This window comes from Medicago sativa, chromosome 3 (genome assembly GCF_051527215.1).
Source record: "Medicago sativa cultivar Bolivia chromosome 3, Bolivia_mono, whole genome shotgun sequence".
NCBI lineage: Eukaryota > Viridiplantae > Streptophyta > Magnoliopsida > Fabales > Fabaceae > Medicago > Medicago sativa.
Genome location: NC_140751.1, coordinates 16,072,723 through 16,094,900, shown reverse-complemented (window position 1 = coordinate 16,094,900; position 22,178 = coordinate 16,072,723). Strand labels below are relative to the sequence as shown.

The following is a 22,178-nucleotide window of genomic DNA, read 5'->3' as shown; positions in this document are numbered from 1 at the left end:
CGGTGCTCACTTTTTCCAAATTAATAACTACTTAGGTGGTTTGAGGACTCATCGATCATTCCTCCAGTTAATTTGGCTCCTTTGTGTTTGACTAATATGTAAAGAACATAACAATAGAATATTTAATAATACTTACACTTCCATTACGGAGCTTATGGAAAAGCTAAAATTTCATTCATATTGGTGGTTGAGGGCTAATAATGCCAATTTTGTATATGGTTGTCAGCCGTGGCGGTCGGACCCATTGTCTTGTTTGGGTATCGGCTAATGCCTGTTTTTATTTTTCTTATTGAGCGACCTATTTAGTACGTCTTGTACTAAAGAGGCATCTTTGTTAGTGTGAATATATACCATTTTTGCTTCTAAAAAAAGAAGGTAATATATTAAAATTTTGAAAACTAATGAGTGGAAAGAAAAAAGAGAATAGGAAAAAAAAAAACTGAAATTGAAAATGATTGTGTTTTGGTCCGAAAAGAAGTTGATTTTAATTATTTAAATGAATGATAATAACGTAATTGAACGGTATCCTTCCTTCAAAAGAAAAAACGTAATTGAACGGTAGTTAATATTCTTAAATTAGTAGTAGAAAGAGAAAAATTAAGAAATAAATTATTAAATTAATATTCGTAATTGAAGGTAAGTTTTTGCCAAAAGAGATCCTATGGCATAAATGCGGATACGTTTGCTTTGTTTCTTTTCATTCAATTTAGGAGAAAAACTTATTTTCTCTTCTCTTTTTTTACTTTTGATTTTAAGAGAAAAATTTCTCTGATACGATTTACTAAAAATAATTTCCATCATTTAATTATTATAATCGGCCAGTATATCAAGGTAAATAAAAAAAAACTAAGAAATAAATTATTATTAAAAAAGAAAGTCAAATGTATTTTTTTTTTATGGGTGGAAAGTAAAATGATGAATGTTGCGAATAGAAATTATTTTTAAAACAATGTCATACGGATATCAAAAGAAATGAAAATACTATAACTTGTTTCCAAAAATAAAAATAAAAACAAATACTATGACTTCTTTTTTTGGTTACAAAGAGATAATACAATGTTCATCTTAAGTAATATAATGACTTATTATTTGTTAATCCCAAAAAGAAGCACAGAAACGAATATATGGAAATGGAATCCTTACAACTACTATTTCCCCCCCCTCTCATATATGGTCACGGTTAATTTAGCCTTGTTTTAGGTATTTTGTATTAGGGACATTTTTCACATTAACTGGTATCTAGGGGTGGGCAAATACGGGTCAACCCGAATTTACCCGACAAACCCGATGCTAGTTTACACATTCGGTTCGGGTTAAAACGGGTTACGGGTTGAACGGGTAAATTTTACGGGTTATTATGGGTATATTCGGTTCGGTTCGGTTTGATGTTTTAGACCCATCGGAACCCGAACGAACCCGACCAAACCGATATTATTATTATTTTAATATTTTTATTGTTAGTTTTCAGGCCTAATTGCTTACGGCCCCCAAGTAAATTTCCAGTCCAACATCATAACATACAATAAAATCTCCTTAAAAAAAATACAATAAAATCATAAATTAAAAAAAAAAACTAGATCTAGATCTAGATCTTCTTTTTCCATTTGTTTCTTTCTTCGACTATCTCTTTCTTCTCTGATCCTTATCTCTTCTTCTTCTTTTTCCTTAGCTTCAATCATTCTTCCTTCTTCCTCAGTTTCTAGTTTTATCATTGATTCCTTTCCTTCTAGTTTTATCAATTTCTAAAAATGCATAAATGATTATGAAATCTACAAACTTTCTGGAAAATTGTTTGGACCTTTCTTCTCTCTATTACTTGTGTTAATCTCTATGTTTGTTTCTCTTCTCTTGTTTGGTGAGGCTGGTTGTTGTTGTTTGTTGCTACCAACGTTGGGAATATTTGAGGAGTGGTAGCTGGATTTATGGTGGTTGTTGTTTCTATTCTTATGTTGTTTGTTCGGATCTATGGCTGGTTCTGAATTTTTCATCATCTTCATCAACCCGTAGGCCCGAACCGTTTCTACCCGAACCCGAATGACCCGAACCCGAATGACCCGATTTAAAAACTAGGTTCAATAGGGTTATTGTTCATAACCCGTGGGTTGGTTCGGTTTGGGGGTTTGGGCCCGAACCCGAACCGAACCGAACCGATGCCCACCCCTACTGGTATCAGTAAGTTAGTAACATCTCTAAAATATAAAGAGAATAAAATTGAGTCAATCAAAAGTAATCAGATTTCAGTGGTCAATAAATTCCAACAAAGAAATGACGAATCGTTCGAAAGAATCAAACAACTTAACAGCCAACACTTACGCCGAAGTCAAACAACTTTTAACACCAAAAGAAAAAATAAATTTGAGTGGAAGAAAAAATAGAAAAAACATTAATAATTGTTAAAATTTCTCAAAAAAAAATTTTGTTAAAAGATCATCCTCTCATATATGGTCACAATCAATGCCTGTTTTTTTAAGGAACAATCAATGCCTATTGAAGCTTTATTTTAGTTACGTTTGTATTAGTAATAATTTTCGCATTAGCTAGTATTTAGTAGTACAACTGAAATTTCAAGTATAAATAGAATAGAATGGAGTGGGGGAGAAAGTAGAAAAAGCAAGTGATTGTTAAAAGCTTCTAGTCCAACAAAATGTCCATTTCAATCCATGTATCTTTCTTGGTACTACTTGTGATTGCTATGTGTTTCAATAATTCAACTTTTGGTAGTAGAGTCGTCTCTATTCCACTAAAATCTCCCTCTCATGCCGGAAAAATACTTATGTTCTCTATTCAAAACGACTTACCACGTGATTCAGGAGCGTTACGTTTCCGCATTCTGAATGAAAAACCAAAATACATTTTGAAACTACGACAACCCTTGGGTTTCGTTTCCAACCTTGCTCTTAGACGAGGAGAGTTGACATGGACGCATTATCATCCGCTACATGCAACATTCAACTTGTATGATCCTAAGGAAGATGGACGCCATACAAGAGTCTATTGGTCTGTAAGGAAGGATGGTGTATATCGTAGTTGGGATAATGTCAGCTGGGTTGAAAATGTATTTTGGAGCAATTAGTTTCATCAACAAAAAAATCCCTATTTAGTTTCAACAATTAAATAAGGTGATTTACAAAATAGTTTTTAGAATTTGATGCCATTATATGTATTGAGGATGCTATTATTAATGATTTGCATTGAATTTCCCCTTTCCAATCTAAGTTTATGAAATATGTATGTCTTTTCTTTTAGTGTCTCGAACATAATTTCCTTTAGTAGAAAAGAATCATGGGTTTATAAAGCTTATCTCAATGGACAATGTTAACATTGTTGAGTTTGATGTCTTCATTTAGATTTACGATGGTATTCATGCATATGCAAAAGAAAAAAAGCCACCAAATTTCTCTCTAACCTTTTCCCTTCTTGATTCTCTAATCTCAGGCGAATCCCCTATCAATGTCTCGTTCTGTGAAATTTCTCTCCAGATTGTCAGAGCTTGTTGTTCTCTCCTAGGGTTTCGGTGCCGTCACCCAATTGTGAGAGCTTGTTGTTCGATCAGATTGTTTCTCAACCTTGATCGCTATTCTTTATGTTCCCTTGTGCCTTGGCCGGTTAGTTTTTTCAATTTCAATTCCATGCATATTAGTTCTGCTAGCTTCCAAAGAATTGTGTTGATGAATTCAAATTGCATTATGTGAGATTCTCGTGACTAATGATTACATGGTAGTTGGATGGAGTGGTTTGTAATCCTTGAATTATGTTGTCATGGTAGTGGAGTTCAATTACGACTCTAATTGTTTGGATGTTTGTACGACTGATTTCTAAATTTGCTTCCAAAAAGGGTTTGATTATGAAGACGATTAGTTGTCGAGGAAAATGAGTCTCATAAGTTGGAATTGCAGGGGTTTGGGTAGCCCGAATGCAATTCCAGATTTAAAGTACCTAGTTCGGCACTTCAATCCGGACCTCTTATTTTTGACTGAGATGCTAGTCCACCGAAATAAAATTGAAGAATTACGTTACTTGCTTGGCTTTGATTTTTGCTTTTCTGTTGATCGTATTGGTAGAGGCGGTGGCCTTGCTTTATTTTGGCGCGCGTCCTTTAATTGTCAAATTGTTAACTATTCACAAAATCATATCTCTGTTGATGTTATGGATTCTGTTCTTGGTTTGTGGAGGCTCACCGGTTACTACGGGTACCCTGAACGGGGACGTAGAAGACTTGTGTGGGATTTCCTTCGTAATTTGTCTAATCAATTTACCGGGCCTTGGTGCATCTTGGGTGATTTTAACGACATAATGGATGCAAGTGAAAAAAGAGGAAGAAATATACGTTCTAATTGGTTGATTAATGGCTTTAGGCAAGCTGTATTAGAATTTGGTTTGGTGGACGTGCTTGTGGAGGGTTATCCCTACACTTGGTTCAAAAGTTTGGGAACATCTCGTGCGGCAGAGGAACGACTTGATCGAGCACTAGCTAATAATGGTTGGTTCAACCTTTTTCCTTCAGCCATGTTAGAGAATCTTGCATCCCCGTCGTCGGATCACTATCCCATTTTGTTGAATATAAATCCTGTGCAGCGCCATCACCTCCATAAGCGTGGGTTTCGTTATGAAAATGCATGGTACTCTTAACCGGGATTTAAGGAGCTCGTTAATGATGCCTGTCACTTATACAAAGATAACTCGGTTATGCCTAGACTATGAGAGTGTGCAACAACTATGGTGGCCTGGAATAGAAATAATTGTAATAAGTTGAAGCTGGACATCGAAGAATGTTGTCGGCAAATTCATAACATACGGCTTAACAGTTCAGGGTCTGATCAAGATCAACTTGTTGGTCTTAGGAAGAAGATGAGTAGGCTACTGTCCCAAGATGATGTGTATTGGCGCCAACGGGCTAAAACCCATTGGTATAGATATGGTGACCGTAACACGAAATTCTTCCATGCCTCTGCCATCGCTAGGAAGAAAGTTAACCGCATTCTTTCCCTTGAGGATGATTCAGGTAATAAGTTTTCTGACAGTAAAGGAATGTGCGATGTTGCTAAAAATTATTTTTTGGAGTTGTTCCAAAAACATAATAATGTTATAGACCCGGTTATCCAAGTTATCCGACAGTCCGTGTTTGAGGAGGATAACGTGATGCTCACTGCGCTGTTTACCAAGGAAGAGTTTCGAGTGGCAATGTTTTCTATGCATCCGGATAAATGTTCCGGTCCTGACGGATATAATCCGGGCTTCTATCAACAATTTTGGAATTTATGCAGTGATGAAATATTCAAGGAATGTTGCGTTTGGCTTGACACAGGTTCTTTCCCACCTAATCTGAACATGACGAATATAGCACTCATTCCGAAGGGAAATTCACAGGCATCTATGAAAGATTGGCGCGGAAGGTTTATGTTTCTTGATTAGGGATGCTGAGGAACACGAGCTTATTTCTGGTACTAGTATTTGCAGAGGGGCACCCTCTGTATCTCACCTTCTTTTTGCTGACGACTGTTTTCTGTTTTTTAAGTCAGAGGAAAGTCAGGCTCAGGTCATGAAGAATGTTCTTAACATCTATGAGGCAGCTTTCGGACAAGCAATCAGCTTACCGAAGTCTGAAATATTCTATAGTAGGAATGTGGCAGATACTTTAAAGAACAATATTACAAACATTTTGGCGGTCCGAGCTGTTTTGGGTACTGGAAGGTATTTAGGCATGCCGTCTATGATTGGCAGAGATAGAACAACCACATTTGCTTATATTAAAGACCGGGTGTGGCAACATATTAATTCGTGGAGTAGCAAGTGCCTTTCTAAGGCAGGGCGTGAGGTTATGATCAAGTCTGTGCTCCAAGCTATTCCGTCTTATGTTATGAGTTTATTTCAATTACCAACTACGTTGGTTACCGCTATTGAACGGATGATGAACACGTTTTGGTGGGGCCATGGCAAAACTTCTCATCGGGGCATTAATTGGTTGAGTTGGGAAAAGTTATCGATGCATAAAACACATGGTGGTATGGGTTTCAAAGATCTCTCAGCTTTCAATCTTGCAATGTTGGGTAAGCAAGGATGGAAATTTCTTACGGAGCCTCACTCGCTTGTCTCTCGTATCTTTAAGGCTAGGTACTTTTGTTGGAATATTTTATTATTTAATAATATTCCAATATCATTATGTGGGCAAATATCGTAATAATAATTATATTAGTTATTTATCAATTTAGAGCCTTAATTGATTAGTGATCAAATTAAGTAATAAGGCTAATTAGATTTCTATTTTGGATAATTAATTATTTAATTAGTTGATATTGACTCAATGAGTGGATGTCCGGATGACCCATTAACGGAATAATGGGAAACCCTAATGGCCATCCAATATAAAAGAGGCTATGGTCCCCAATACACCGTACACGGCAAACTCTCTCTTCTCCCCATCTGAAGAGAACTTGAGGCATAAAGGTACCGGTTGAGGAAGAACCAAATCAGCCGCCGCTAACCTATGTTGTGTATTTCAGATCGTTTCTCCTCGTTGTTGTTGAGAGGGATGTCATCAAAGCTTCATCCAGGTATTCCTAATACCCTAATTCCTAACATCTTGATAAATCAAACATGTCGTAATCCGATCATAATCATATTCAATGCTTTGTTTGCTTCCGCTATTAATTCATGATTATTGAACATGCTTTATGAAATCTATTTTATTAAGACCTAAATTTCCAAATTTCCAACAAGTGGTATCAGAGCAGGTCTTCATGTTTGATTTATTAGGTTGATTGAAAAATTTGATTGAATAATATTCATATGTCGATTTAGTTTCTCCGATTCATTCTTTCGTATAAACCCTTTCTTATCATGTTTTATTTGGGGGTTTAATTTTGTTTGATTCGGTGCCGACATACCGTAACCATTTATTATTATTTTTCCTTTATCTGCGATTGTCCAGTAACTATAGTTGCGTTCAGTATGCTTTTGCGTCATATATTATGGATCCATATGCTACGCAGCTTTAGTAATTTTGCTTTGTTGAAGTTTGCTTAGAAACTCTTAATTTGACTTCCAAATATTTGTGTTTAGAATTGCCTTTATTAATTGATTTGAACAAATATATAAACACATAAGGATGTCTTGCTGAGTTGTTATTTTTGATAAGAATATATGATCATCATGAATTATTTTATGTGGCTGTCCAATTTTGTGTGTGTTGTTTGAGTTATTTTGTTATCGAATTCAAATACAGAAGTACGATTTAAACTTGGACCTAAATTTTTGATTTAAGCATACCTGAATTCCATTGTTTCAACATAGTGGTTGTTTAGTTTTATTTTATTCAGAAACTTTAATTTGCTTGGCAAAGCTTTTGAGTTCCCTTTTGGAATTTGGGACTCTGGTATATTTTTCAGTAAATAATCGATTGTTTTGGATTCACGATTATTATTATTTTTCTCCTGTTGATAATCGACTGATTATGGTGTCATCATCAATTTTTTTCCCCTTTCCATTATCATATCGATGGCTTTGTCTTGTTTCAAGTTGAACAATGATAATACGTACATTTTTTTTATGTTGCATCAATTTTGTTTCGATTGATTTTCAAATCAATTGGTTTTGATTGGTTAAATCATGTAGAAAGCTTATGTCAATTTTTTTTTTTTCTGTGCATCCATATTTGAATTCAAATAGAAATTTTGGGATTAAGGATTTTGATATGGAATCTGATATGGTTGAATTTTTAATCTTTTCAAATCAAATATTAGTTTTGACTTATTTATAAAGTATTTTTGTGTTGTTATATCCTTTCCGTAGTGGGTATAGCAAATAAAAATGTGTTGGTAACAAATAAGTATTTTGTTTTGATTTGACATTATTTTCAAATATCATTGTCATATTTTGGAGCTTAATTTCTATTTGAAATTAGTTTTGATTCACGAAGATTTTGTGCATAAAGTTTATTTTGAGAAGTAGGCAAATAAAGAGTTAAAAATATTTGTGATATATATATATATATATATATTGCCTTTTAATAATGAATCTCTCAAAATATTGTGAATAAATTTTTAGTACAAAAAGTAAGAATTTGATTCTTTAAAGTTTGGAAAATAATAATTCTAGTTTTGTTTGTTTAGTTATAGACATATAAAGTTTGTTTCCTTTATTTAGGAAAATATTTATGCTAGAGTTATGATTTATTTTGTTTAAAGAATCATCCAGTTGTATGTGAATCAATTATAGCATGAATATTTATTGACATATAAGATTCAACTTTCTTTTGGTTATGAAATTGAATATTTTTCTTATAGCATGATCATGATGTTAGAGTTTATTGTTATTAAGTTTTCTACAATAATATTTTGTCTTATCATGCATTTTGAAAATATTTCATGCTATGTTTGTTGTTGCTATTATGCGATATATGTAAATGTATTGTCTTACACATATTGGTGTGATTATGTGACTTGCATATTCTTTCAAATTCTTGTGAATTTTTCTTCACACTTAAGGGTTGTCGAGTGACCTTATGGTTACTTAGCAACATAATGGACTAATTCAGCCTACATTATGTCAGTAGTGCTTTGTAAATTTAAGACCATTCCCATTTAATTTACTGTGAAATGTCAAGTAATTGCGGTTGTTTTGGTTGAAACAACATGTTGCCAAAGTAACCTCTGTTGTGTAGATTTGATTCAACTGAACTTACAAAAGACGTAGCATGGAATTATTCATGCGGGTTGTCGTCGGCCCTAAGGAAGGCACAACTTGGCCGGATAGTTCTGTGCATATGATAATAAATGTGTGGTGATTTTAAAGTAATTTTCCATGTGAATAATAGGATACCCTAAGGTGACTATTATTTGACAGGACTTATCATCTCATTTAATATATATTAAGATTATCTAGTAATTGCGGTTGAGACGGTTGAAACAACAATGTTGCCCAAGTAACCTCTGTTGCGTAGATTCGACTCAACTGAAGTTACAAAAGATGTAGTGTGTAATTATTTATGCGAGTTGTCGTCGGCCCCAAGGAAGGCACAACTTGGCCGAATACTTACATACCTGTGATGGTAAATATGTGGTGATTATAACGTAATTATCCATGTGGATAATAGGACGCCCAAAGGTGACTATTATTTGACAGGACTTATCACCAATGTTTGATCATTACGTTGAGAGTACCGCTTGCAGTTAATTCTTAGCAATCCAAAGATTGTGTTTTAATGGTGCGCTTGGTATCTTGTTAAGGTCTTTTATTTACAAATAAAGAAGCACATTTCTTTAATATTTTGCTGACATGTGTGATGATGTTGTGTTAGTGTAAACTTATTTAAATATTTAAGAGTTTACATTCACATACATTATGATAAACATATGACAATTATAAGCATTTATTCTTTGTCAAAGTAAATTGTCATTGTTTGATCAATATTGTAAAATGCCGCTAGCAATTGATATTATCGTTTAAAGACTTGATATTGATGATGCACTAGGTATTTTGGTGAGTACATTTTGCTACTATTGTTCTCTTTAAACTAATATAGTTTATGTATCTGTTAATTTGAGTTAAATTTTAACTCTTAAAAGTTCTTTTAGGAATTAAAGAATAATATTAATATTGTTCTTGGATCTAGACCTTAGATAAGGTTGGTGAAACTCACATTCTCTCACAAATTCAGCAACTAATGTGAGAATTAAGTTTGACAAGTGAGTATACACCAAATCCCATAGGTCACGTGAGATCATAAAGCTAAAATATCATATGTATTAGAGGTGTTATTTAAGATGACAAAATTTTTTGTCATATTTTCTTTGCTTAAACTAAGGTGCTTTTAAAGCAATATAGAGAAAGACAAGCTCTCATTGGAGAGTGAGTATTTCATTAAGATTATTAGGCAAAGAAAATGTTAGGAGCACATTATGTAAACATTTAATCTTGCTAAGACACTATAATTTCGACTATCATGTGACTTGTTCGAAAATTCAGTAATTTCGACTATCATATGACTTGTTCGAGAATTCAGTATTTAGTATTCTCTTTGCACAATTAAGTTTATAACTGTTCCAGTTAGAAATGATCATTTAAATGATCATTTCATAAAGTGTGCAAATAAGGAAAAGTTGAAGCAAGAGAAAAATAAAATAGTGCTCATTCGGAAAATACCTCAAAAGATAAGGGCAAATAAAGAAAAGTAGTCTTGATTGACTTATGTCCAATGATGTTGAAAGATATATCAATTTAGAATGGACAAAGTCGATAAAGATTGTTTTATCATGTTTTGAACTATTTTTTAGATTGTCATTACTGAAATATTTTTTTGTATTTAAAAGACAATTTGGTGAATCATTATTTGAATTAATTTTCTGTTTTAATTTCTTTTTGAATAAATCAATATATTTTGAGTTTTATTTTCAAATGATGATTCAATGTGTCTTTTAAGTTCAATTATTAGAGTCAATTCAGTTATGACTTGTGACATTCTATATTGTTTAAGGTTTTCAATATTATAAGTTTTTCGTCCCACAAATTAAGAAATTTTTGAGACATAAATTGTTAAGCTTTCTTGAGGATATTGAGTTTGGGGGAGAGATATGGTTTTAGAACAAAACTAAATGAGGAAGAATTAGTTCTAAACTAATTCATATAGTTAATATTATTATAGTATATTTGGATTCTCATGAGGACATTATTGTTCTTCCTCTCAATCAAGTTAAGAAATTATTTCATAGAGATCAAACTCAACACCCTCAAGAACTAGGGATTCTAGTGTCATTAATAATTGACTGAAAAGAGAAATTCTATTTAGTTTAATTGAATGACTCTATTAGGACAGTCATGATACTAGTTTGCTTACTATAATTTTAGAGCTGCACAAGATGGATTTCAATATAATGTTTCTTAATGGTGACATTAATGATGCAATATGGTGCAACTGAATCAAACTTGTGTCAATTAATACAAAATAGATGGTTTGCAAAGTCATGAAACACTTATAAGTTAAGAAATTAGTCTCTTTAGTGTTACCACAAATTCTCATAAAGTAATTGTCTCATTTGGTTTTGAGATAACATTATGGAGAATTGTGGTTTTATTAAGCTCAGTGGGAGTAAATTTATAGTTCAAGTTTAATGTGTCAATTATATTTTGTTTAGTCAACATTGATATATTAGTTATGTGAAACCAAAAATATCTCTAATGAGAATTTAGCGATGAAAGATCTTGGGGACACTTCTTTTGTATTAAGTTTTAGATACTTAGAGATTACTCTCAAAGTATCCTTCAGATGTCACAAAAGGTTTATATCAATAAAGTTGAAAATAAATTGACATAATAAGTTATAGGTGACAATCACTGAGAGAGACTTTTAGTCTCAAATATTGCCAATTAGAAAATTTATAAATTCAGAAAATTGAGTGTTTTCATACGCTTTGTCTATAGGATTTTTATGTATGATCTTATTTATATGCATTTGGAAATAGCATATATAATCAGATTGTTTGCAGATACTTGAGCAATTCAAAGTTTGAATTGTTGAAAAGCAACCTTAAGGATTATTAAAGAGAACAAGAGAGCTTATGCTCACATCAGAGATCTGATAATTTGGAGATCATTTTTTGTGTCAGACTCTGACTTTTGGATGTCAGTATATGACATACAGCCTAACTCAGGAAATGACTGTAAGTATTTATGTCACTTGGTTGCATATTGTTAAAGGCATTGAAAGACCACTCAAGTTATATAGTGACATAATTCAGTCGTATAGTTATTCGATAACAAAGTTTATAAGGTTCATTACCTTATAGATTATTGTTGTTGAATGATAGAACAAGTAGAGACAAACTTTATGCTAACTGATCCGTTATTCAAAGACATGACACATAAGGTCTTTCATATGGTTGTTGTCATTAAGGATGTCTTGGATTAGTGGGAGTCTCTTTTACTTTATGTTCTATACTTTTGTTTTGGTATTGATACAGACTTTATGTTATGATTTTCTGCAGAAATAAAGTTCATGAGGTTATATTTATTATAACCATTTCTGTATCATTTTGTGTAAATACTAAATTTGCAAACTTCAGTTTGATCTCACTAAAGTTTTCAGTTGGATCAGTTGGAAATAGACATGATTTAGAGATCACATTACATGAAATTTCCATGCCACTCATCCATATCAATCTATGTCATCAAGTGCATTGATATGGTGGTCGTCGGGGTTCCGTCACGTTATATGTCAGTGACGACAGCCGCGGTGGTCCCATTATTAATGTATGAGGTGGACCAGATTGTACGGTTGAAATCTAAAGATAAATAACATTCGGACGCGCGCCTAAAGAATTCTGGTATAATTATTAAGATATGTAGCCCAAGTGGGAGATTGTTGGAATATTTTATTATTTAATAATATTCCAATATCATTATGTGGGCAAATATCGTAATAATAATTATATTAGTTATTTATCAATTTAGAGCCTTAATTGATTAGTGATCAAATTAAGTAATAAGGCTAATTAGATTTCTATTTTGGATAATTAATTATTTAATTAGTTGATATTGACTCAATGAGTGGATGTCCGGATGACCCATTAACGGAATAATGGGAAACCCTAATGGCCATCCAATATAAAAGAGGCTATGGTCCCCAATACACCGTACACGGCAAACTCTCTCTTCTCCCCATCTGAAGAGAACTTGAGGCATAAAGGTACCGGTTGAGGAAGAACCAAATCAGCCGCCGCTAACCTATGTTGTGTATTTCAGATCGTTTCTCCTCGTTGTTGTTGAGAGGGATGTCATCAAAGCTTCATCCAGGTATTCCTAATACCCTAATTCCTAACATCTTGATAAATCAAACATGTCGTAATCCGATCATAATCATATTCAATGCTTTGTTTGCTTCCGCTATTAATTCATGATTATTGAACATGCTTTATGAAATCTATTTTATTAAGACCTAAATTTCCAAATTTCCAACAAGAGGCTATGGTCCCCAATACACCGTACATGACGAACTCTCTCTCTCTCTTCTCCCCATCTGAAGAGAACTTGAGGCATAAAGGTACCGGTTGAGGAAGAACCAAATCAGCCGCCGCTAACCGTGTTGATGTTGATGTTTGTTTCAGATCACCTTCTCACTTTATCGTTGTTGTCGAGAGGGCTGCCATCATAGCTTTATCCAGATCACCTTCTCACTTTATCGTTGTTGTCGAGAGGGCTGCCATCATAGCTTTATCCAGGTATTCCTAATACCCTAATTCTTATTATCCTTAATAAATCAAACATGTCGTAGATCCGATCATAATCATGTTCAATGCTTTGTTTGCTTCCGCTATTGATTCATAATTGTTTAACATGTTTTATGAAATCTGTTTTTATTATGACCTAAATTTCCAACAAGTCCGTCTAAATCTTATTTGAATGCTACCATAGGTCACAACCCGAGTTATGTGTAGCGTAGTATACTTCGCGCCCGTTTTATTGTGCACGGTGGGGCAAGATGGTGCATAGGTTCTGGTGATAGCATTCCTATTCTTGATGCTCCTTGGCTCTCTAATGGTGAGCATATCGATGGGAATATTACTGGAGGTCACTATGTTCGTGACTTTAAAGTTAGTAGTTTGATTTCTGATCACAGTAAGGAGTGGAATGTGCCTTTAATTCGGCGGGTTTTCAGCAATATGTGGCTGATGTTATTCTGCAGACACCTTTGTTTGATCAAGTTCAACATGATCAGTTGGTTTGGAAAGTGGAGAGGAATGGATGTTATTCAGTCCGAAGTGCGTATAGATTGTGTGTAGAGAAGCCTGTCGACATTTCTCATCTCCGGCATCCAGGTAATTGGAAGGATATTTGGCGCGTGAAGGTTCCGCCAAAAATTAAGAATTTAATTTGGCGCATGTGCCGGGGTTGTCTCCCCACCAGAGTTCGGTTGCAAGACAAAGGGGTTTCGTGCCCGACGCGGTGTGCTAGTTGTAGTTCTGAACACGAAGACCTGAATCACATCTTCTTTGAGTGTCCTTTTACTATTCAGGTGTGGAATACAGCGGGGATATGGCAAGCTGTCCACGACGCAGTTTTGAATAATAACTCAGCCGTAAATGCTATTTTCCACCTGTTTCAAAATCTGCTTACACATCTTCAACAACGCTTTGCTGCACTTTGTTGGAGCCTCTGGAAACACCGAAATTTGAAGATTTGGGAGGACGTTAATGAACTAAGTTCTACTGTTGTTGATAGAGCTTGTACCGTAATGGAAGATTGGCAGGAAGCTAACAGAAATCTGCCTTGCGCATGGCTGCAAAGAGCTGGACAGCAGGCACCTTCTGTCACGCAAGCACAGCAGGTCACGCATCAGCAATTGGCTGCTACTGATGCTGTCAACCAGCAGTGGATGCCGCCTAGTATTGGGAGATTTAAGTGCAACATAGACGCGGCTTTTTCGGAAAGGTTTAAGCGAACTGGTATTGGCGTGTGTCTGCGAGATGATACCGGTACTTTCGTGTTAGCCAAACAGCTACATTATGATCATGTTCTGCCAGTAGCGATTGGTGAAGCTTTGGGTCTTCTTCATGCTCTCCAATGGATGCAAGATATGCAGTTCGATAACATTGATTTCGAACTAGATTCAAAATTTACACGAGATGCTTTCCATTCCCGCAATACGGATATTACCGAATTCGGAAGCATTATCAAGGCTTATAGAGAGCTGTTTTCATCTTCTTTTGCAAACTCCAGGGTCGAGTTTATTAGGCGACAAGCGAATGCGGCGGCTCATGCTTTGGCTAGAGAAGCCACTTCCTTAGCTAGTCCCTCTACTTATTATGTTATCCCAAGTTGTATCGAGACTATTATTATATATTAATGAAATGCTATAAGCAACTTTATTTCAAAAAAAAATAATTTAACGTTTGGTAATTCAAGAGAGTTACGTTACAAATACCTTATGTTCTCTATTAAAACGACTTACCTGATAATTCAGCATAGTTGCATTTCAACATTGTGAATGAAAAACCACCAACATACACTTTGAAACCAGGAAAAAATGTGACTTACATTGCCGCCCATGTTATGAGACAGGGTGAGTTTACATGGATGCGTGAACAACCGCTACATGCAACGTTCGACTTCTATGATCCTAAGGTAGTAGGAGACCAAACAAGAATCTATAACAGTTGGTCTGTAAGGGAAGATGGTTTATATCACAGTTTGGATGATGTCAACTGGAATAAATATGTAAATTGGAGCACTTGAATACTATGGTATTCTATTTAGTTTCATCAACAAAAAAAAAAAAAAACCCCTACTTAGTTTCAACAATTAAATAAAGTGATTTACAAAATAGTTTTTAGAATTTGATGCCATTATATGTATTGAGGATGCTATTATTAATTATTTGCATTGAATTTTCCTTTTCCGATCTAAGTTCATGAAAAATGTATTTCTTTTCTTTTAGTCTTGTGATCTAAACATCCGCACTACCAATTTATGCAAATTATTATATATACAATATAAATAATAGCCAAATCCCCTTCACTCTATCTTGTACACTAGAGAATGAAAGGAATATTTTAGGAATAGAAAATGATCTTTGTTTGATATTATAATTTCTATAGTTGAATCACAATTCTATACAATCACAATTCTTTGTTAGCCAATTCTATACAGACAAGGTCTTTTTATTTTTATTTTTTATAGAAAATGGTGATCTATGTAGAAGAAACATAACTCTAATTTTTTCTCCTTCTTGTTCCCCTTTTTTTGTTACCGTTTCCACCATTTAAATCACCGAAAATGGTGTAAAAATGTTCAAGCTAATCCCGTGTTACTAATTTATCATTGTTAGAAAAATAAAGAGGCCACATTTTGAGAGGAATCACTGTTGAACGATGGATCACCTTTCTTTTCCATATCATTCATTTTGTGCAAGCTCATTTTCTATTTCTAACATCGATTGTTAGAAGAAAAAAAAAATTAAGATACCATGTTTAGGGAGGTATCGTTGAACGACCACCAACCTCTTGCATTTGTTAGTCTCCCATTGACATTTTGAAAGAAAAATTATAATGTGACATTTTAAGTAAAAAAAAAATTGTTTAAAAAAATGTTAACATGTTATCTTTTACCCTCTTTCTTCTCAAATAGTTGGAAATTTACCTTCTCTATCTGTATTAAAATTTAAATCGTGTTTGTTCCTTTCTCTTTTTAAAATTTAAAACGTGTTTGTTCCTCTCTCTTTTTTCTTATCGGTTTTTCACCATTCTCTCTGCAACTCATCATCGTATGCACTGAATTTATCATCCACTCCATCTAATTTTGTTAAGTTTCATCTATTAATTGTTGACATAGAAGCCCTATTTAGTTTCAACAATGAATAACAATGAATAATAATAATAATAATAATAATAATAATAATAATAATAATAATAAATCCAGAATAAACAAGAAAACACACATTCAGTGTTTCCAAATCAAAGTAGAAACAAATACTTGTTTTTCAGCTAGGAGAAATATAAATAATACTACTGCATATATTATACCAAGAAACTTAGTTATGCCAGAATACTTCACCATAAAACTAGACTGTTAGTGTGAGACCATACTTTAAAAGGGCCCATTCCAATGTCCTTAATCTCAGTCAATTGCCTGGTCTTCACATTATAACCACAATATATCTTTATATTAATGAATTGAAAAGCAGCATCAACTCGCAAGATGATTTGATCGTTGATCCACAAAAGAAATTCCACACTCTTAATCTCACACTCATCAATATCAAAAGGTCCCATCGTATGATAAAGAGACCATTTTCCTGAATCAAAATCTAAAATGTAGATTTGATATATTGAAAGGTCTTCATCAATGTTCACAATGCAAGAAAGGTAATTTTCCATCCATAAAATTTGTTCAATATTATGCACCGGCATCGGGGAAAGTGGATAATCTCGAACAATAGTTTCCTTTTCAACATCTATCACAATCACTTCATCCATTGTTATACAGTAAAGATCATTACCTCCATTATAAAGTGTTTTGCGTGGACGGAGAGCTTCTTTTCTAGCTATTTCTTTCCACGAGTTATCTACTCCAATTCTTAGAACATAGTAAACTTGCCAAAATGTATCGGAGATCTTAAGATCATTTACAAAGAAAAGCTTGAATTTCCGAGTGCGAGGAACACGTGCTATGGCAAATCGATGGTCAAAGACCCATGGTTCTTGTAAATTGGGAAAAAAAGGAATTCTAAGCCAACACTTGAGGATGGGGTTCACGATATAAATTTGTTTAGAATAATTCGAAATTAGCAGCAATATACCATCACAAGTACCGACTAAATGTCCCATTGCTTGAGGTGTTCCCAAATCAGTCCTTTCAAAGTGGCCACTGACACTATCTTTAAATTCCAAGAAATAAGATTTGTCATGTGCCCCGTAATTTTCAACGTAAAGACCAGGTTTTGAACATCCTCGACGTTCATACGCTTCAGCAAAATGGGAGCTGCGAATTGTAGCAGCCCAAGGTTTGCAAACATACCTCGCAGAGTTAAGAAGACATTTAAGAGGAGCCATAGTGAAGATATGAAACCTCAATTCGTCAAGTAGAAGCAACTCTGAAATCGCTTTAGAACTATTGGAGTTCTGGTTCTTCATATTCCTCTTGGCATGATGAAGTGAGTTAGAGTCTGAATCATCGCAAATAGTCTTCATTATGGAATTACTGCATATAGTATATAATCCCAGCAAACATGTTACAGTTAAAACATCAATTATAAATATATTTTATTTTAATTTGTATAAATTTATTATTTATTATTTAACTGTCACTTCCAAAATTCAATAATTTATATGGTTTGTAATAGGTTTTTTTTTTTTGTGATGGCCGGGATTTGAACCCCGGACCTTGAGCTAAGTTCACAAGGACGTAATTGATAGGGTTAAAATAAAAACAAAGATAATTATAAGAAGTAAAAAAGAGATATTTTGTTTTTTGGTTAGTCTGTATATGGTTCTGTTTCATATTGTTTTGTAGCCCTAAGCATTGGGGAGGCCCTTCCTAGAAGGTAAGGGCTCAATCAGAGAGGATATGTGTCATCAAAAAACGAACAACAAGCAAGCAAATATATTAAATAATTATCGGATCATGCATCATGAACTCAAATAAGTATAAATTACAAAATTTAGCAGCAACAGCAAAAACAACAAATTTAAGATAGAAGTCCAAACACACAAACCCCTATCAGCATGAAAACCAACAAAAGGTTTTCTCAATCAACATGCAAAAGAAAGCGATGACTCAATAAGAAGTTTTAGAAACGTACCGATTTCGGCCGACTGATTTCATCTATTCTTTTTCTCCTTTGCCAACAATACCCTAAACCCATATTTATTTATAGATATACATGGTTTTGGACTGTTTTTATTTTATTTTATTTTTTTTTATATATACCCAAAATGAAATTGTTTATTGTCCCACTTATAAACACATATTAACACACCCCCTCACGACCAGCACTATTGGGTTTGGTTCGTGGACATAAATGGTGAGTGGCCCGATAACGGAAACCTAATAGCAGGTAGCCCAATGAATTTTAAAGAGGCTCTGATACGGAAGTTATACCCCACACCCCTATATTTATACCTTCACCCAAATATTTGACATAAACTACCAAATTTACCCTTTATATAAAATAAAATAAAAACACAATCACCATTCACTTGTTCACCCCCACATTTTTTCTGTAAAACTCGATATTAGTAAGGCCTATGATAGGATGGACTGGGACTATCTGATGAAAGTGATGATCAAGATGGGCTTTTCTCATAAGTGGATCCAGTGGATGGCTATGTGTTTAGAATCTGTTGATTATAATGTTCTTGTTAATGGGGAGAATGTTGGTCCAGTTATTCCGGGGCGAGGTCTGAGACAAGGGGACCCGCTTTCCCCATATTTGTTCATTATTTGCGCAGAAGGTTTATGTTCCTTGATTAGGGATGCTGAGGAACACGAGCTTATTTCCGGTACTAGTATTTGCAGAGGGGCGCCCTCTGTATCTCACCTTCTTTTTTCTGACGACTGTTTTCTGTTTTTTAAGTCAGAGGAAAGTCAGGCTCAGGTCATGAAGAATGTTCTTAACATCTATGAGGCAGCTTTCGGACAAGCAATCAGCTGACCGAAGTCTAAAATATTCTATAGTAGGAATGTGGCAGATACTTTAAAGAACAATATTACAAACATTTTGGCGGTCCGAGCTGTTTTGAGTACTGGAAGGTATTTAGGCATGCCGTCTATGATTGGCAAAGATAGAACAACCACATTTGCTTATATTAAAGACCGGGTGTGGCAACATATTAATTCGTGGAGTAGCAAGTGCCTTTCTAAGGCAGGGCGTGAGGTTATGATCAAGTCTGTGCTCCAAGCTATTCCGTCTTATGTTATGAGTTTATTTCAATTACCAACTACGTTGGTTACCGCTATTGAACGGATGATGAACACGTTTTGGTGGGGCCATGGCAGAACTTCTCATCGGGGCATTAATTGGTTGAGTTGGGAAAAGTTATCGATGCATAAAACAAATGGTGGTATGGGTTTCAAAGATCTCTCAGCTTTCAATCTTGCAATGTTGGGTAAGCAAGGATGGAAATTTCTTACGGAGCCTCACTCGCTTGTCTCTCGTATCTTTAAGGCTAGGTACTTTCCGTCTAAATCTTATTTGAATGCTACCATAGGTCACAACCCGAGTTATGTGTGGCGTAGTATACTTCGCGCCCGTTTTATTGTGCGCGGTGGGGCAAGATGGTGCATAGGTTCTGGTGATAGCATTCCTATTCTTGATGCTCCTTGGCTCTCTAATGGTGAGCATATCGATGGGAATATTACTGGAGGTCACTATGTTCGTGACTTTAAAGTTAGTAGTTTGATTTCTGATCACAGTAAGGAGTGGAATGTGCCTTTAATTCGGCAGGTTTTCAGCAATGATGTGGCTGATGTTATTCTGCAGACACCTTTGTTTGATCAAGTTCAACATGATCAGTTGGTTTGGAAAGTGGAGAGGAATGGATGTTATTCAGTCCGAAGTGCGTATAGATTGTGTGTAGAGGAGCCTGTCGACATTTCTCATCTCCGGCATCCAGGTAATTGGAAGGATATTTGGCGCGTGAAGGTTCCGCCAAAAATTAAGAATTTAATTTGGCGCATGTGCCGGGGTTGTCTCCCCACCAGAGTTCGGTTGCAAGACAAAGGGGTTTCGTGCCCGACGCGGTGTGCTAGTTGTAGTTCTGAACACGAAGACCTGAATCACATCTTCTTTGAGTGTCCTTTTACTATTCAGGTGTGGAATACAGCGGGGATATGGCAAGCTGTCCACGACGCAGTTTTGAATAATAACTCAGCCGTAAATGCTATTTTCCATCTGTTTCAAAATCTGCTTACACATCTTCAACAACGCTTTGCTGCACTTTGTTGGAGCCTCTGGAAACACCGAAATTTGAAGATTTGGGAGGACGTTAATGAACTAAGTTCTACTGTTGTTGATAGAGCTTGTACCGTAATGGAAGATTGGCTGGAAGCTAACAGAAATCTGCCTTGCGCGTGGCTGCAAAGAGCTGGACAGCAGCACCTTCTGTCACGCAAGCACAGCAGGTCACGCATCAACAATTGGCTGCTACTGATGTTGTCAACCAGCAGTGGATGCCGCCTAGTATTGGGAGATTTAAGTGCAACATAGACGCGGCTTTTTCGGAAAGGTTTAAGCGAACTGGTATTGGCGTGTGTCTGCGAGATGATATACCGGTACTTTCGTGTTAGCCAAACAGCTACATTATGATCATGTTCTGCCGATTGGTGAAGCTTTGGGTCTTCTTCATGCTCTCCAATGGATGCAAGATATGCAGTTCGATAACATTGATTTCGAACTAGATTCAAAAGTTACACGAGATGCTTTCCATTCCCGCAATACGGATATTACCGAATTCGGAAGCATTATCAAGGCTTGTAGAGAGCAGTTTTCATCTTCTTTGGCAAACTCCAGGGTCGAGTTTATTAGGCGACAAGCGAATGCGGCGGCTCATGCTTTGGCTAGAGAAGCCACTTCCTTAGCTAGTCCCTCTACTTATTATGTTATCCCATGTTGTATCGAGACTATTATTATTAATGAAATGCTATAAGCAACTTTATTTCAAAAAAAAAATAATTTAACGTTTGGTAATTCAAGAGAGTTACGTTACAAATACCTTATGTTCTCTATTAAAACGACTTACCTGATAATTCAGCAGAGTTGCATTTCAACATTGTGAATGAAAAACCACCAACATACACTTTGAAACCAGGAAAAAATGTGACTTACATTGCCGCCCATGTTATGAGACAGGGTGAGTTTACATGGATGCGTGAACAACCGCTACATGCAACGTTCGACTTCTATGATCCTAAGGTAGTAGGAGACCAAACAAGAATCTATAACAGTTGGTCTGTAAGGGAAGATGGTTTATATCACAGTTTGGATGATGTCAACTGGAATAAATATGTAAATTGGAGCACTTGAATACTATGGTATTCTATTTAGTTTCATCAACCAAAAAAAAAACCCCCTACTTAGTTTCAACAATTAAATAAAGTGATTTACAAAATAGTTTTTAGAATTTGATGATTATATGTATTGAGGATGCTATTATTAATTATTTGCATTGAATTTTCCTTTTCCGATCTAAGTTCATGAAAAATGTATTTCTTTTCTTTTAGTCTTGTGATCTAAACATCCGCCCTACCAATTTATGCAATTATTATATATACAATATAAATAATAGCCAAATCCCCTTCACTCGATCTTGTACACTAGAGAATGAAAGGAATATTTTAGGAATAGAAAATGATCTTTGTTTGATATTAATTTCTATAGTTGAATCACAATTCTATACAATCACAATTCTTTGTTAGCCAATTCTATACAGACAAGGTCTTTTTATTTTTATTTTTTTTATAGAAAATGGTGATCTATGTAGAAGAAACATAACTCTAATTTTTTCTCCTTCTTGTTCCCCTTTTTTTGTTACCGTTTCCACCATTTAAATCACTGAAAATGGTGTAAAAATGTTCAAGCTAATCCCGTGTTACTAATTTATCATTGTTAGAAAAATAAAGAGGCTACATTTTGAGAGGAATCACTGTTGAACGATTGATCACCTTTCTTTTCCATATCATTCATTTTGTGC

At 34.8% G+C, this 22,178-nt stretch overlaps 3 protein-coding genes across 3 annotated transcripts; 2 read left to right on the top strand and 1 right to left on the bottom strand.

Annotated features, from left to right (window-relative positions):
* The first annotated feature begins 4,146 nt into the window (after positions 1 to 4,146).
* Positions 4,147 to 4,629, top strand: LOC146936108 (uncharacterized). The gene has a single exon (XM_085749144.1). It carries the CDS (start codon positions 4,147 to 4,149, stop codon positions 4,627 to 4,629), a length of 483 nt encoding a protein of 160 aa, XP_085605270.1.
* Positions 4,630 to 16,409: 11,780 nt separating this feature from the next.
* On the bottom strand, positions 16,410 to 18,321 carry LOC146936107 (uncharacterized). Its single transcript, XM_085757673.1, has 2 exons — positions 18,290 to 18,321; positions 16,410 to 17,688 (listed from the first exon to the last, which is right to left on the bottom strand). The coding sequence occupies exons 1-2, from the start codon at positions 18,310 to 18,312 to the stop codon at positions 16,539 to 16,541; spliced, it is 1,173 nt and encodes a 390-aa protein (XP_085613799.1). The 5' UTR covers positions 18,313 to 18,321; the 3' UTR covers positions 16,410 to 16,538.
* Positions 18,322 to 18,778: 457 nt separating this feature from the next.
* On the top strand, positions 18,779 to 21,511 carry LOC146936106 (uncharacterized). Its single transcript, XM_085749143.1, has 4 exons — positions 18,779 to 18,989; positions 19,179 to 20,684; positions 20,776 to 21,099; positions 21,240 to 21,511. The coding sequence occupies exons 1-4, from the start codon at positions 18,779 to 18,781 to the stop codon at positions 21,509 to 21,511; spliced, it is 2,313 nt and encodes a 770-aa protein (XP_085605269.1).
* Positions 21,512 to 22,178: the final 667 nt, after the last annotated feature.